This window comes from Dasypus novemcinctus, chromosome 27 (assembly GCF_030445035.2).
Source record: "Dasypus novemcinctus isolate mDasNov1 chromosome 27, mDasNov1.1.hap2, whole genome shotgun sequence".
NCBI lineage: Eukaryota > Metazoa > Chordata > Mammalia > Cingulata > Dasypodidae > Dasypus > Dasypus novemcinctus.
Genome location: NC_080699.1, coordinates 14,917,732 through 14,935,061, shown reverse-complemented (window position 1 = coordinate 14,935,061; position 17,330 = coordinate 14,917,732). Strand labels below are relative to the sequence as shown.

Genomic DNA, 17,330 nt, shown 5'->3' with positions numbered 1-17,330 from the left:
TGGACATTACTTAATTTTTGCCAGTCTCCCATACAGAGGAAACAGATAATATCCACATTTTATGGTCATGCAAATTTTTGTTCTGATTATTCAGTAATTGGCCTTTTCCCAACACCTAAAAGTATCTGAAAATGGAACTTCAAAGTTCCAAAGAATAACCTCAATATGTTCACATCAGAAAAAAACATTTCTATGCAAGTAAACATAACAATCTCCATTTGGTGGCTTTTCATCCAGTCATTTAAATGTTGGCACAAAAAACAATTTTCGCCTTCTACTGAATTTCAGTATTAATTCATTATAGTCACTAAAAGATATTTTAAATTTCAGATTTAAGCCATCAGAATTCACATGCTTACACAAGTGGGATAACTGCCTTTTAAACTTCTGCCTAAGATGTCAGATGGATGAGGACTATGCAAAGACTTTGCAACATGAAATGAATGTGGCCAGGACAGGAAACAGAGCACAGGAAAGAGAACAAACTTTCAATATGACCTGAAAAAAAAAGGAAAGCAAAGTTTCTTATTTTAACAAACTGTGTCATCACTCTGAAAAGAGGCAAAAAAGTAGACATTAGCATTTACACAAAGCAGCAGAACTGGAAGTAGAATTATGGTAATCTGTAACTTGGAGATGGGTTTAGGGAAGAAATCAGTTTTTTCTTTGCTAAGGTAGGAAAAAAAAATATATATATATATGAAAGAAGAGCATATGAATGATAGGATGCTTATAAATGATAAGACAAAGATAAAAGGTTGGAGTGCAATGCCTTTAGGGAAAATATATAACTGAATTTTATTAGATTCATTAACCAAGGATTTCCCCACCGCCCCCTTAATTTTATGTGATTTAAATGCTTTAAATCCTTTATTTTTCTCCTTCATTTTTGAGGGCAGACTGATACCAAAAGCTGTTATGTCACACAAAAAAGGGGGCAAAATTTTATCTTTAGTTCTGTCATGCTACAAATGATTAAATATAAGAGAAGCATGAAACTCAATAATGAAAATCAAATTCACAGGGGACAAGAAAAAAGAAAATCATATTTCAAGGTACAAAATACTCCCTTTATAGATGTTAGTATGTGAGAAGATAGAAGTACAATAAGTTGCCAGCTTCTAGAAAAGAAAGCACTGTGAAATATGAATTTCATCAGTAGTAAGGACTACATACTTAAATCTTTTCCATTCTCCAGTCATACTTGGAAATTTGGAGATTTGGAAATATATTCATCTTCTTCTGAGGGTCGTGGAAGCATAATCCACTTGAATGAGTCTTGAACAACTGTGTCATCTTGGTAAGGAATCAAGTTTCAGCTATCATATAGAGATGGAGATGACATGTACCTTATTTCAGTATTACAGGAACTTCTTTTTCAGGGAAGAAAACTGGTTCAACATAGGTAACTAAAAGAATGAGTACAAGAATTGTAGGCCCTGAAGACACGCCTAACTCCTCCAAGAAGAAAATCCCAGTAAAGCCTAAATCCCTCCCTCTTCCCCAGGAATTCGGAACACAACAAGGTTCTCTGCTTTGTTAGCTATTTTTACAGAGTTTGGTTTGAACAACATTTAAAAAAAAAAAAAGTGATCTTCCAGAAACCAGTAACAACCGCAACAAGGATATGAAGGCAGAAAACAGCTTGACATGGAAACAATGACTCACTCATTAATTCCTTCAGATATTAATATTTACTGAACAACTATATGAAGGCACTGTGGATAGGGCTTATAGTGACCTAACCCTGTCCCCTTAATTCCATTACCAACAAACTCTGCTCCCTAGTCTTCAACTTCAGTCCCTTGATAGCTGTTTACCATCTATCTGACAAAAAACCAGTTCATCTCTTAAAAACACACACGAACACAAAAAAAGACCCACAAAGCAACTCAAAACACAATAAAACAGAGGAAATAAGGCACACAAAGATTTGTCATGGAATGGATGGATAAGATCTATGTACTTTTGGGTATTTGTTTCATTTTGATGCTGGATATGTAAGAGGGCTCAGGCACCAAGATGTTGAGCTGAATGTTACTAGATATAAACTCATGAAAATTAGCATAGAAACCTCCCAGGCAGATATTCCAAATACAGACAAGTTTTTTGTACTAACAGTACAGCTCCCTTTTTTTATAACATACCTGGTTGTGACAGAGGAAGGATGAGCCAAACTCCTGTTGTTTAAGCCAACTCATTGCATTTTTTTTTGTTTTAGCAGCCAGGAAACTAGCTTATACTATTAACCAAACCTTTATTTTATTCATGTTTAGTTGAGATTATTCATCTTGCTCTGGAAATATGAATAATGTCCATTATTTGCTATTCCTTCCTTAAAACCATCCACCCTCGCCGTTTGGGCCTCTATTCACTTGTTTCATTATCTTCCACCTCGTTAGTCATTGCTTCCAACATATGATAAGAATGTCTTTGGTTTCAAATATGTAGCAACACAGTCCGTACAGTAACAAAAACCTTGGTAAGAGACCCTGGTCTGCTATTTACATGTGTTGGGGCCTTGGATAAATTACCTGATCCTTCTAAATCTTGCTCACTTATTTCAGAAGCTAATTGTTAAGCTTTAACACAATAATACATAAAGCGCTTAGCACAGGGCACTATTACTTATTATTGTTGACAGTCTCATTAGTGTTTCTAAGATACCTGGTTACTGTTCCCTTCCTTCTCGACCATTACACAAATTTATGCCTAAATAATCTAATTCCATGCCATTCAATTCTGCATCAACCATAACAAAACCAATAAAACAGATTACTTTAAATGTTGCTTTAATTTTTTCCTAAGTTCTAATGCTTAGGGTAGCAATAATTGGAACCCAGAGCAATGCTGCCCCTTCTATGCAAGCCGTCTGGAGCAACATCCTGACATGGTTATAAAATAAACAACCTGACATGGGTAAAGTACTCAGAACAAATTTCAAGGGGATGAAAGAGAACCTCATAATGAATTGTTTCTCTCCATTATCTGAGCTGTTATAGCAGATTTTATCACCCTAAACACAAGTATTCATTCAGAGCTGAGAATGATGTCACAAGCCACAGAGCAGATTTTGGCACCATTAAAGCAAAAAACCTTTCAATGATGTGATCCATGGCCCATCTTTCATAGTTCTGATTGAATTATATAATAGTTCTTCCATGCAAATAGTTCTTTGTCTTCACAATTTACTAATTTATATGCTAAAATTAGAGTTTTTCCTATAATTTTATTTCCAATGAATGATTTCAAGAGGTGTGGCAGAGAAAGTAAAAGTAACAGGCCTAGTTAAGTATAGCTACCTATAAATCCTAGGCAAAGCTCAAGACCAGAAAGTGTCAGAAAAAAATGGTGCTTAATGAAGCCTCAAGAAGAGGAAATAAAGATGCTGAGTGACCCAACACAGTTACACAAGGACCCCTGAACTCCACAGAGTAAGAAGGTGAGTTCCAGCAAGTGGGCAGCCTAGTTCTACTCCCACTGATACCATGAATGTATATAGCCTTTTGTGGCTAGAAATTAGTTAAAATACATCCCAGTTTCGAAATTTTTAAGATTAAGATATTTACTTGAGTCACAACAGAAATTACACAGGTTTCCAAATTTGGTATATGAAAATCTGGTTCAAGAACAATTGTAATAGTATGAAGGAAAATCAGGTAGGATAAATGAATACCCGAGTCCTACATTACAAAGACTGAGTACATTTCTAAAACTAAGAGGTGTAAGGCTGTTAATTTTAAAAAGCAGGGGCAAACAGCTACTTTCAAACCAGTAATGTACTTATAAGGGGGGAAAAAAAAACAGAAAAGAAAACCTCAGTAAAGTACTTAATAAGGGGAGAAAAAGAAAACGCAACAACCAAAACACATGATTTAAAAAACAATATGTACAGGTAAAGCAATTAATTAAAACAATCTTTGCAGTATTAATAACATACTTAGATTTGAAAGTTTTAGTAGTTATTGGAAAATAAGTGAACAAGAAAGACATCTTGCCAAGCAAAGGAACCCAATTTTTCAGAAGAAAAAGAGTTAAAAATAAAAATTCTACTTTCAAATAATGAAGTATAAATTTATTCCCATGTTTCACATGTATACACACAGAGATATTTTAAATCATCTGGTATTAAGCCACCATTCCCACTCCCTTATTTTTCAGAGTAAGAAACCACAGTCCAAATCGGTGAGCAGTACTCCAAACTAGACTAGATATTGCCAAATGTAGGACTCAGATACAGATATTCTACCTTACTGTTTAGTACTCTATGGCAAAACTACTGCTTCACTACACCAAAACTTAAAACCTGCTGTTTAAGAAAATATTCCATGTATCTTCTGTGTAGAAATCTAGTACACGGCAACTTGGGGGCATAACTGATTTGAGGATCTGTATTGTGTCTTATATATGCTATTGTAATAAACATACTAATTCAAAGGGCTCACAAAGTGCAGGATTTTCTCTAATTTAATACATAAACAAAAAAGTATATAATTAATAATCTTAAGGATGAAAATAACCAAGAAACCAATCATATCAGTCTCAAGTAGCATTTGTATTAAAGTCAAATAGTGATGGAAGAGTTTTGGTAATGGATGGCAGTGAAAGTAGCACAACATTTTGAATGTAATTAACACCACTAAATTATATATTTAAATGTGGTTAAAAAGGGAAAGTTTACATTATATGTATGTTACTATTTAGAAGAATAAAAATTTGAAAAACAACAACACAGGCCTATAAAACACAAACAGGGAAATCTAATGTAAAGTATGAACTCTAGTGAAGCATAAAATTTTAATAATACTCTTTCATCCCTTGTAATAAGGTGCCACTTTAATCCAAATTGTCAATAATAGGGAAAACTGTGCGTGCAAGGAAGAGGTATATGCAAACTATTTTCTGCATGAATTTTCTGTAAACCTACAACTTCTCTAATTTAAAAAAAAATTAATACCAAACCATAAAATGATAAATGTAAAACATTTTTAAAAAGTGTTCAATAATCCTCAAATATCACTATCATATACTATTACTCCATATTATATATGACAATATAACATATATTACTATTATATATTATACATTCTCATACTTCTATAAAACACCATAAAATAACAAATTTACCAAATGAGAGATTTGTATGGAGTCAAGTATTTTATTTTCATTAGTATGTACTAATAAAATTGATTTAAGAAAAGAAAAAAACAAACAAACCAGCAAACCAACACAAAAAGTGCCTTTCACAGTCCTTGCAAATTTGCTGTGTTGGTGGGTGCTCTCCTTCAGAGTTTAGCCTTCCTGAAAAGGTCAGCCTAAGGCAATTACAAAGTGCTGGGCTTCTGCTTGCCCCTGGCCTTAGGAATTTCCCCAGCCTGCAGGATTCTGCTGTCCCCTCTACTCCCTATGAAATGTACTTTCTTTCCCTCCAGGGTGATGTACTTATGACTTAAAGCAGAAAATCTTTTGCTCCAGGCCACTTTGATTTAATTGTTTCTTACACTACTTCCACAGTCCACAGGCTGCAGGGCAAGTTCTGGGAGGGTGAGTCAGAGAGAGTTTCCTGGTTCAGTCCTTAGGGCTATGACTGGATAGATTGGCACACCTACATACAGGCACCACTGTTTGCACATAAGGGCCACTCTAGGAACCCACAAGGGGACTGCAGGCTAGATCCACACTGCTTGCTAGCTAGGGTGCCAGCTCTCCCTACCAATTTTTAAAGCAGATTCTTGATTTTGCACTCACCCAGTTACTGAAACCCTTTACCTGTTTTCCAGAGATCTGAGGAAGAGGACTCTGGCAGTTTTTGTTAGTTGTTCAAAAGGTTCTATAGGGGAACAGCACCTTGCTGCTGCTTATGCTGTCATCTTGGTTGACCGGAAAATGTTTCTATTATTTATAAATGTATATACATTTTCACTTACATTTTTCTTGGAGGCATACAGAAACTTTCACAAGTTTATTTCTGACTGGAGAATATTTTTGTTATTTTTCTTAATCTCCTTGCATTAAAATTTCAAAGACCAGGTCTTCATCCAAGTTGTCATGATTTTTAGAAGCAACCCCTCATCTACATCACTCATAATTTGATGTTTTCTTTCAGCTTTTGCCACTAGATCTTTTAGCCTCTATTTATTAAAACAGGCTTTATCTTTCTCTTACAAACCCCCGATTTCCAGCATATGGAATTAGAACTGTAAACAGCACTGTACCATAAAAACATTAATTATACATTACATAAAACTGTTCTACATCCAAACTGAAGTTTGGAAAACGCAAGGCTGGTTAAGGAAGTTAAATGGCTCTATTTTACTGCAAGACTTTTTAGAATCCTTTAATATATTAATTTACAAAGTAAACCTCAGAGAGATAAAGCATTACAACATTTCTCAAACATATTTGGCCAAATATAAAAAGTTTTTTTCAGAGTACCTTATGGATTTGATATTCCTATCAGAATACCGTCCGAGGGGGAAAAATAGGTATGTGGCATTCCTAGCATGGATCTACCACATTTTTATGCAAAGAAAGGAAATTGCTTATAGTTGGGTTTCAATATTTTTCTTAAAAACAAATGGCATTAGGACTTTTGCATCTGATAAGATGGAGTAGAGAAGTCTTTTTCCTTATTCCTCCTGCTAAGTAAAACTAAAAACCCTAGCCAAAATATATAAAAAGAACATGAAAAGACTATGAAAGGTGAAAAGAAAAAGTCATACCAACTAAGGACCTCTGTATCCAAGGAATGACGCAATGTTAAGTTGCCTAGGTTTTTTTTGTGTTTTTTGTATCATATATATCAGACTTGGCGCTAAAGAAGCAGATAACCATAACCCAGAAACACTAAAAGTAGGGACAAAAAAATTTCCCAACTAAAGCCTGATCTCTCTTGCCAAAGGACAAGGAAAGAGCAGCTTGACAAGGCAAAAGTTTAAGAAATAACTGCTGTACTCCAGCCCATCAAAATGCAATGCCCATTTATAATAATTTTTTTTAAATCTTTAAAAAGGGTTGGGGGAAAAAACACACCAAATGTAAGATAAGGACTATGATTAGTAGTTAGATTTTGACAATATTCTTTCGTAATCTGTAACAAACATCTCATGACAATGCAAGGTGTTGGTGGAGGACTGATGTATGGGACCCCTGTATAATGTTTTACATGTTTACAAGTTCACAACTTTTACTATATACTTGTTTATATATGTTCATATATAAATGATAAAATGATAATAATAATAATAGGATTGGTTGGGGGAAAAATACTTTGTTTAGTAGTAATATTTTGACAATGCTCTTTAATCATTAGTTAAAAAGGTTTAACAACAATGCAAGTTATTGGTGGTAGGGTGAGTTATGAGAGTCCTGTATGATGTTAGACATGTTTGTTTTGTAAGTTTACAACTATTATTATACACTTATTGTTTATGTATGTTTATGTATGAGTGATATACTTCAATAAATTTTTTAAAAATCTTTAAAAAAACATAGTAAAGGGGAACTTCCTCAACTTGATGAAAACATACACACACACACACACACACACAAATCTACAGCTGACATTACATTTAATGAAGAAAGACTGCACACTGTATGCCTAAGGTAAAGAACAAGGCAAGGATGTTCACACTCACTTCTCTCATTCAAAAGAGTGGTGAACACTTCAGCAAGTAAAATAAAGTAAGAAAAGGAAATCAAAATTATGCAGACTATAAAGGTAGAGGTAAAACTGTGCCTATTTGCAGGTGACACGATTGTACAGAAAATCCCTAGGAATCTATGAAACAATTCCTAGAACTAATAAATGAATTCAGCAAAGCTGCAGGACACAAGATCAACATAAAAAAATTGTATTTCTATATAAAAGAAGTATAATTGTGGACACCAAAATAAAAAGGACAATGACATTTATAATAAAAAAAAATAGAGATACTTAGGTATAAATCTAACAGATCATGTACAGGACTCATAGTTTGAAACTACAACACTGATGAAATAAAGAAATCAAAGATCTAAATAATTAGAGACATACCATGTTCATGGATTAATAGACTCAGCATAGTAAGGATATAAATTACCCCCAAATTCATACACATATTTAACACAATTCCTATCAAAATTCCAACAAGATTTTTTATAGATATAGACAAAATTATTCTAAATTTATATGGAGAGGCAAAAGAACTAGAATAGCTAAAACAATTTTGAAAAGGAAGTGGAAGGAGACCGTCTACCTGACTTGAAGACTTATTTTATAGCTACAGGTACCAACACAGTGAGGTTTGCCAAGGGAAAGATGCATAAATAAATGAAACAAAATAAATAACATGGAAATAAATGCACACAAACATATCCGAGTGATTTTTGACACAAGTACAAAATCAATTCAATAAAGGAATGAGAGCCTTTTCAACAAATAGTACTGGAGCAACTGTCTATCTGTGTGGAAAAGACAATATGACAGGCCTGAGAATGCCATCCTTAGAAAGGCCAGCATGCAATGTTGACCCTTAATTGGTATCTGAGAACTTGAATAGCAAACAGTCCTTTAAATGACATAAAACTTAGCCTAAATGATAAGAGAGGCTCCTGTGCCTAAACTGTTTTTAAAAACTGTTATGTCTCATACTGAATACCTACTTTGCTTCTGGGAGTCTGAAACGTGGTAAGTGCTAAGCAGACAGTGTCTATATGAGTATCCCCCAGTAAGTAAAAACCTTGGCCACTTAATCACTAATTAGTTTCCCTGGTAGACAACATTTCACATGTATTGTCAAAAGTCTTTTCTAGAGGAAACAGGCAAGTCTTGTGGGATTTCACTGGGTGAACAATCTTGGAATCTTGCATCTTGTTTCCTCCAGACTTGACATAATGCACCTTTTTCATTGCTGATTTTGTTTTGTATCTTTCATTGTAATAAACCATAACCACAAGTATGACTGTATGATGCATCCTGTAGGTCCAGCCAGCTATTCACTAATCTGGGGGTGGTCATGGGGACCCCTGACAAAGCAGCCAAAGGAAAAAAATATGAACCACAACCTAAGTCTCAAACCCTATAGAAAAATTAACTCAAAATTGATCACTAACTTAAAAGTAAAACATAAAATTATAAAAGCCTTTAGAAAAAAACATAAGCATAAACTTCAGGTTGAAGGACTAGGCAAAAGCATGACCTCTAAAAGGAAAAGTTGATAAACTGGACTTCTTCAAAATTAAAAACCATTGCTCTATGAAAGACCCTTTTAATAGTATGAAAGGACAAGCTATAGACTGGGGAAAAAAGATTTATAAAGCATGTATTTGACAAAGGATTATTATCTAGAATATAGAAAGAACTCTTAAGACACCAGTGAATAAAAAAAATAATAAGGCAAATAATCCAATAAGAACATGGGCAAAAGCAATGAAGAGACATTTCACTGAAGAAGATTAACAGATGGCAAGTCATGAAAAGTGTTTAATATTATATGGCATTATGAAAATGTATATCAAAACCACAATGAGGCAAGATGATGTGGTACAAGCAGTTGGACACCTGCCTTCCACATGGGAGGCCCCAGGTTTGGTTCCCGGTGCCTCCTAAAGAAGATAAGCAAGACAGCGAGCTGATGCAAGGGGCTGACACAGTAAGCTGAAGCAATAAGATGACACAATGAGATGATGCAAAGAGGAGACAATAAGGAGACACAATGAGGAAACACAATGAGAAACACAACAAGCAAGGAGTGAAGATGGCTCAAGTGACTGGGTACCTCCCTCCCACATGGGAGATTCTGGGTTTGGCTCTCGGTGCCTCTTAAAAAGAAGACAAGCAGACAGAGAGAGTATACAACAAACAGAGAGCAAAGAGCAAGCACAAACAATGGCCAGGGAGGATAGAAATAAATAAATAATAATCTTAAAAAAAAAAAACACAATGAGGTATACATTCTGATACACACCTATCAGAATTACTAAAATAAAAAATAGTAAAAACACCAAAAACTGATGAGGATGCAGAAAAAGTGGATCACTCATTCAATATTGGTGGGAATTATTTTTAATGACACATTTCTGGAAAAGAGTTTGGCAGTCTCCTACAGAACTATACACACAATTACCATGTAAAGCTGCAATTGCATTCTTGGGCATTTATCCCAGAGAAACTTAAGATCATACAAAACCTGTACACAAATGTTCACAGCAGCTTTATTCATAATAGCCCCAAACTGGAAATAACCTTATGTCACTCAATAGGATTAACAATTAAACTGTAGAATATCATTGCCATGGAATACTACTTAACAATAAAAAAAGAACTGATACGCATAATAACTTGAATGAATCTCCAGAAAATTATGCTGAATAAAAAAAAGACAATCCCAAAAGGCTACATATTGAATGATTCCATTTATATAATAATTTATAAATGAAAAAAATTATAAATATAGACTCTGTCTGCATTATTTCTTGTAGCTACATATGAAACTACATGCAATTTGAGTAATAACACAAAATAAAAACTGTAATTAGATTAATATTGCTTGAGTCATGTTGGACTAGATGCCAATTGAGATAAGTCTCAGAAACCAGTCAGTACACAAGATTCTCCCAGGAAGAAAGGAGTAGATAAAATGACAAAAGAGCCACAGGAAAGTAAGAAAGGAAAGTATTAGTGAAGAAAAGTAATAAGATTAGCTACAGGGATCAAAAGGAGCCATGTATTTTTATACTTTTCTTTATCTTTCTTTGTTTTCTTCATTGAACACATATTAATATAATCAGAAGGAAAAAAAACAAAAAATCTCATGCAAAAAGTAAGGCTAATATCAAGCATCAGGTATACTGACAACAGAAAACAAAGTTGACAATCCGTTGGAGGGTGAGGAAGGGAAGGGGTTTAATGAATTAAGGATATAATATAATGATATAATAAAGTTATATAAAATGGATTCATCTCCTCTCTTAGTTCATCTTCTGTTACTGAAGAGAATAGATAGGTTTGCTTCCTTCAGTCAACATCTAAGAGGATGACTAAAGAGCAAAGCAGGAACACTTTCAAGAAAAGAAGTTTCAAAGATCAGTGCTGGGCCCCATGTTATCTATATCTAATATTGGAAAGAAAGAAACACATTCAACTTCTGTAAAGATAAGAGTCAGAAGGGTTTACATACAATTTGCTGCAATATCCTCATATAATAGATAATGAAGTAAATCAAGGCAGCATAAAAGGTTATATTATATCTGTCATGTTTTAAGAATTTTCGGACATGTTTTAATTAAAAAACAGGAGCAGCTATCCTATCTTCTCTTACCACTACTGTGGTATCACTGGTTAGGATGTTTTGATCAGTGAGTTTAAAAATTAAGGAAAAACAGAAACACTTGAAAAAGTGAAAAATTATTTTTATATAAAACAGAAAATTTTAAATCTAAAAGAATGTTATCATATATGAAGTAGTATAATAAAGTACCTTCCACACACATACAAAAAAAAAAAAACAAAGAAAAACTGTGGACCACATTTGAAAATCTACATAGAAAAGATTCAATAAATCCCAATAAGGTTTTTTTTTTTTTTTTAATTTTTGCAGAATAAAACAAAGTATTCAGGAAAAAATTAAATAAAAATTCTAAAACTTACCGCAAGTTTTGTTATTTGGAACTTCTTTCCCAAGGAAAGAACAATGTTTGAGTAATAAAAACTATCTAAATAATGTGCATATCAAAAATGCCTAAAATAATTTACATACTGTGTGTGTGCACACATGTGTACTTAAGTATTAATGAATATTTAGGTCTCTTAGGGACATATTCAATTTCACTCAGTATTAATTCCATATGGAAAGCTTACCCGGTGCTTGGCCCTAATTTTTTTCCTATATTCTTCTTTGTCAAATTTGTCCTCTTCCTGAAGTCTTTCCTTCGCTTTATCTAAGTTGATTCCTCCGGTGTCATCCTCTTCCTCAGGATCCTTGGCGATGGATTTCTGCATTGGTGGCCACTGCTGAACCAGCTGTAGGTGGCAAAAAGGTGAGTGTGAGGTGGGAGTCAGGGAACATCAACACGAAGCCTATTTCTTTTGTATAATAATTTTGAAATAGAATATATTCCCACATTCTTCCTTGAAACTGAATTTCTTAAATTTTCTATCAAACCTTTACTAAAAATTTTAATTAATGTGAGCAAGCCACAGAAAAGACTGCCCCAATGAGCAAAATTAAAGGAAACTCTCACAAAATAATCTGGAGGAAAACATAGTTCCAGAACAGAAAGCTTCAAGAGCTTCTCAACCACACTCTTAGTATGCTATATCCAAAAATGCAGCCCAAAATGATCTGCTCAGGGAGTCCCCCGAGGCTGAGAGAATGCACGCCCTCCATCCCCCAGGCTCCTGTGGTACGGTGTGTACCCCTAGCACTTAACTCACAGCCCAGCACAGAACCTGGCACATATTAGGTGTTCAAAATCAACTGGTGAGTTAATATAGCCCACACCAGCTGCTACTACACAGAGGGCCTATATAACTAAACGCAAGACAAAAGTCAGCTTGGATGCTAATGGTCTGCTCAAATCTTCAGGATTTTCCATACACAGTTTATGATTTGGTACAAGATGACATAGAGCACAGGGCACTGATGGGGGGTTGGGAAGGGGCTGGCTTAATGTCCTTGTTTTTCTACTAGCTACAGCAAATCCTAAAGAAATTCCTTCACTTCCGGGCAGCTGTGCCCTTGCCTAAAAAATACAGAGGTTTGTTTGTCTCGATACTTAAGACCTCTTCCAGATCTAATACTGTAAAGCCCTGGGCAATTCAGACAAAAACGATTCTCTTATTTTATCTAATGATTGGTTGCGAAAAGGATTTAAATAGCTGCTTACGTCTTGAAAGACGGCTAATTAACCCTCAGACCAAAAGAAAACGCAGGCACACAACCCAGATGCCACCCCCTCCTCTCCCTCTTGTGTCCATCTCAGCCAGTATTCAAGATGACACTCCCAGAGAATCTGTGACCCCGTGAACAGCCATGCCAGCAGCCAGTGGCCCTGAAGAAGCAGGTAGAGGGGCTAGCTGTGACTGTCAGGATGCCATCCCTTACTTTGCTGGCTATGAATTCTATCAGAGAGTGAAGAAAGTTCATCCCTCCAAGAGCTGCACGAGTAGTAGTATTTCTTTCAGAGTTGTAGATCAGACATTTCAGTATGGCTCAGTGCTATACTCAGCTCCTATCAGCAACAAGCATACAATGAAACATTTATGTTTAAGTATTTACACTTATCTCAGAACTTACTGATCTGTGCAGTTTAACTTAGTAGAACATAAGGAACCTCACTATGCTAAAAACCCTAGTCTTATTTTACAGTGAGCAACTGATATAATACAACAATATTGTATTTCAACCAGCTTCTCAGGTGATGACTTTTTAGTAATTACATAAAAATTCACTATTTATCAGTTATATAGGCTTCCAATGAAAACTTCAAATTGCAATCTATTTTGTTAGTTTTCATCTGATTTACACAGCATTTTACTCTACATTATTAGCACAAATCTGGGCTTCTAAAGCAAAGTCTCCCTCCGCCCCACCCCCCCAAAACATCCAAATCTTTAACTTCAAAGTTATAAATAAACATACTCCACTGGATAGAGACTGCTTGGACAGCTTTTATATTAGTGAAGGTAAAATATCTGATGTGATGCATTAGAGGCACTGTGAAAAGCTGTTATTTTATTGGCATATTAGATGGAGATTCATTAATTGAACAAACATTTTCTGAGAGTTAACTATATCTTAGGCAATGTTCAAGGCACTGGGGATAATACCTTCCCTCATGCAGCTTACACTGGATCAAGAAATGGGCAATAACCAAATAAATATAGAATGTATATATAGAGTTACATAAGTTCCACGAAGGAAAATGAGGCAGGAAGAGAGGAATGAGATCATGGTGGGGAGTGGAATGCTGCCAACTATGTTAGGACAGTCAGGGAAGCATGCAGGTTGGTGAGAATGAAGTAATGAGATGCTATTCAGAAGGCCAGCTTTGAACACTAACTAGCCATGAATCCTTAGGTCAGTCACTTAACCATCTGGATCTAGTTCCTTCCTCATTTAAAAAGGAAGATAATTATTATCTAATACAGTAACATTTCACAAGCCATCTGTGAATGGTAACCTCTTCCCTACTCTATGGATATTCATTTACACTAAGGCCAAGGTAAAGGCACGATAAAGAATTCCCTCTCATAATGAGCCCAAGAAGAAATATGAAAATAAATCAGAGGAGCGCAAAGGAGATGCTTTAGAGTCAAGCAAAATAAGCCATGGCAAGTAACTGTGTTACTGTTCTTGTACTCATGATCAAGGATTCCTTCTTCCCACAGAAAAGGTTTATGGACACCATGATATAAGAAAATCTTATCTATAACAATGGAATTAGAACATTCAAAGCCAGCTCTCTTGGTATCACCAAGAAATATCTCAGTTGCTTGCCGTTAAGGCATCCTTATCTGCAGGTGTATAGTTGATCGATGCTACAGGCACAGAGAAAAGAACTGCCCATTATAATTCAGAGAAGCATTTATTTTCTAACAAATGGTAATTCTGTAGGAGAGGTAAACTCTTTATAATACTTACCATGTACCTCAGTAATAAAGCTTTTACAGAATCTTACCTCCCCTTCATCGGTAAATGTTATTTTCTTATTCACTTTAAAATTTCTCTTCATTACTTTTTTTGCTTCCGCAACTTTGGTCAATCTTTTCTTCACACCAGATTTAGAAGATTCTCTATTCTGCGTGAGAACATATTAAAAAAACATAGGTTAACCAAATGGTTGCTTTATAGCAACAATTTAACTTTGGCACTTTGGTTTCCAAAAGTCACTGCATTTACTGCTCATTGGTATTAAAAACACTGATTTTTTATTAATGACCTCCCCAGAGCGAGGTCATTCATTTAAGCATGAATGGGAATAACCTTCAAGATCTCCTCTAGTTCTACAACTATGCTATCCTGATAATGCCGAGGCACCCACCTGGTAATTTGATAAAAGAACACAGGTAAATAAAGCTCTCTCCCAACTAAAAATTAAAATAGCTATTTTTAAATAGTTCTAATGCCCAAGGGAAAACTTTAAGTTTTATGTATTAGGAAAATGCATATCTGGAAAGCAAAATGACAATATACTGTTTGCAACACAATATTCTTCCTCCCAGTAGGGTAATTCACTGTATGCCAATTTCATGACAATTGTTATGTCCGAAGGCAAGATGGAGTAAGAGTACTTAAGGGATACAATGATTAGGATCCAGCTAAAGTCTAAAAACTACTTATAACAAGATACAAAACACTCAAAGACACTGCTAACTTATGGTAAGTGAATGCTGAGGGAAACACCTGAGATGGGCAGTGGTAGAGGTCACATCATAGCTGATAGCAAATTGCTTTGATGAGAGCATAACAAGAAATAATTAACTTTTTATCTTTTAATTTTTTATTGTAATAACATATATAACACAAATTTTTCCATTTTAAGCGTTTTAAGTATACAATGCAGTGGTATTAATTACATTCACAATGTTGTGCTACCAGCACTACCATCATTACCAAACTTGTTCATCACCCCAAAGAGAAAATTGTACTTCATTCATCAATAATGCCTCATTCATGCCTCCCCAGTAATTCACTTTTAAGGATTTGAATTGTTCACCTCAAATTAGAGCCAGCAGTACATCAAGAGTTAACTAATTTAGGGCAGCCCCTATTAGGCTGGCAGAAAGAATGAGTAAAAGTCATCTTTGGTGTAAATAGTTAAAAATGGATTTGAATTCCAGATCAGCCACTTATGAGCTATGTGCGGACAAGTTTCTTAACCTCTGTGCTTAAGTTTCCCTATCTATGAAATAAGAATACTAATAATATATATAGGGTTATTGGGAAGATTAAATGATAAACTTAAAACATTTTTAAAAAGTGTACAATAAACCTCAAATATCACTATTGTAGATTATACTCTATTATATATTATAATATATATTACTATTACATATGTTATATTCTCATACTTCTATAAAACACAATAAAAAACAACAAACTCTAAATTAGAGATTTGTATAAAGATAATGTATTATATATTTAGATATTAACCATGGTTATGATAATTATCTAGTGCATCTACAATTCTTTACTATTTAGGTACAAGAAAGCTGTTTCCACCAGTGGTTTTGTTATATGGGCATCACTAACAACACTGGTTTTGTATGTCTGGTTCTCAATACATGTACACTATGATATCTAATTACACTTATCTAATTCTCAGACCACAAATCAATTTATATTTAAGGAGCTACTAGCACTTACAATCCATGAGAAGTTTATGAAAAAAGATTAGCCACCTCTGAGATAAGTAGCGTTCATTATATCAGACACAGACACTAATATGCTTCAGTAACTGTACCTATTTAACAAGACTTCTAGGAAAAAGATTAAATGTTTTCCTAGAAGTATCTATCCTCTGGGAGTCCATGACGTCAAGAATATGACCATCTGGCAGCATAAGGCCCTAAATCCACTGTGCCCACCCCTCACACACCCCCAACACTGTTCTCTAACATACATTACTATTATTCTCTCAGTAGATATTACACTCCTCATTTCCTTATCTTACTTCAGAGAGTAATTGATTAAAGTCATTTTTACTAAGCTGTAGGGTAGTAAATCTCCTAAACTCAAAGGGATAGGGGAGCAAGAAGCATGCTAACCTAAATAAGCTGCTTCCCATGGGACACTCTACGAGCACAGGGGATTAATAAGACCCCTTCGGCACAGTCATACTCCTCCACTCATCTTGCCCACAACTGCTTATCAGAAAATACCGCCACCAGGGTTAGCAACTTCGTTACTGACTCCAACTATACCCTCTTGGTTTGATGGTTAAATCAATTCTTAAATACCCCAAGTGGACTGATAGTCTGTCATCAGACCTCATCTAATGGTAGACAGAAAGCCAAACAGCACACATCCAGGGGACCATTTTATAATGTAAATATAACAATTAATCAGGAGTAAATTAAAATCATTTAAGCAAGTATACACCAAGAATAGTGGGAAGGGACATGAGGGGTCCTTCTGGGGTGATGATAATACTCTATATCTTGATAGGGATTTTGAGTGCATAGGTATAAACATGTTTCAAAATTCATCAAATGCTACACTTACGATGTATGCATTCTAGCGTATATAAATTTCTACTTAAAACAACAACAAAGAAACAGTCCGTAAAATATCAAACTCTATTTAATGACCTACAAGCTGAAATGTGTGAGGGGAAGTGTAATGGTG

General features: G+C 34.8%; 1 protein-coding gene across 1 annotated transcript in view; it reads right to left on the bottom strand.

Moving 5' to 3' along the window:
* DDX10 (DEAD-box helicase 10) overlaps positions 1-17,330 on the bottom strand; it is a 366,232-nt gene that overhangs the window by 123,039 nt on the left and 225,863 nt on the right. The window contains exons 14-15 of the mRNA XM_058289407.2: positions 14,662-14,781; positions 11,840-12,001 (exon numbers count right to left, since the gene is read on the bottom strand). Coding sequence (XP_058145390.1) covers positions 11,840-12,001; positions 14,662-14,781 — 282 coding nt within the window. The remainder of the gene's footprint in view (positions 1-11,839; positions 12,002-14,661; positions 14,782-17,330) is intronic.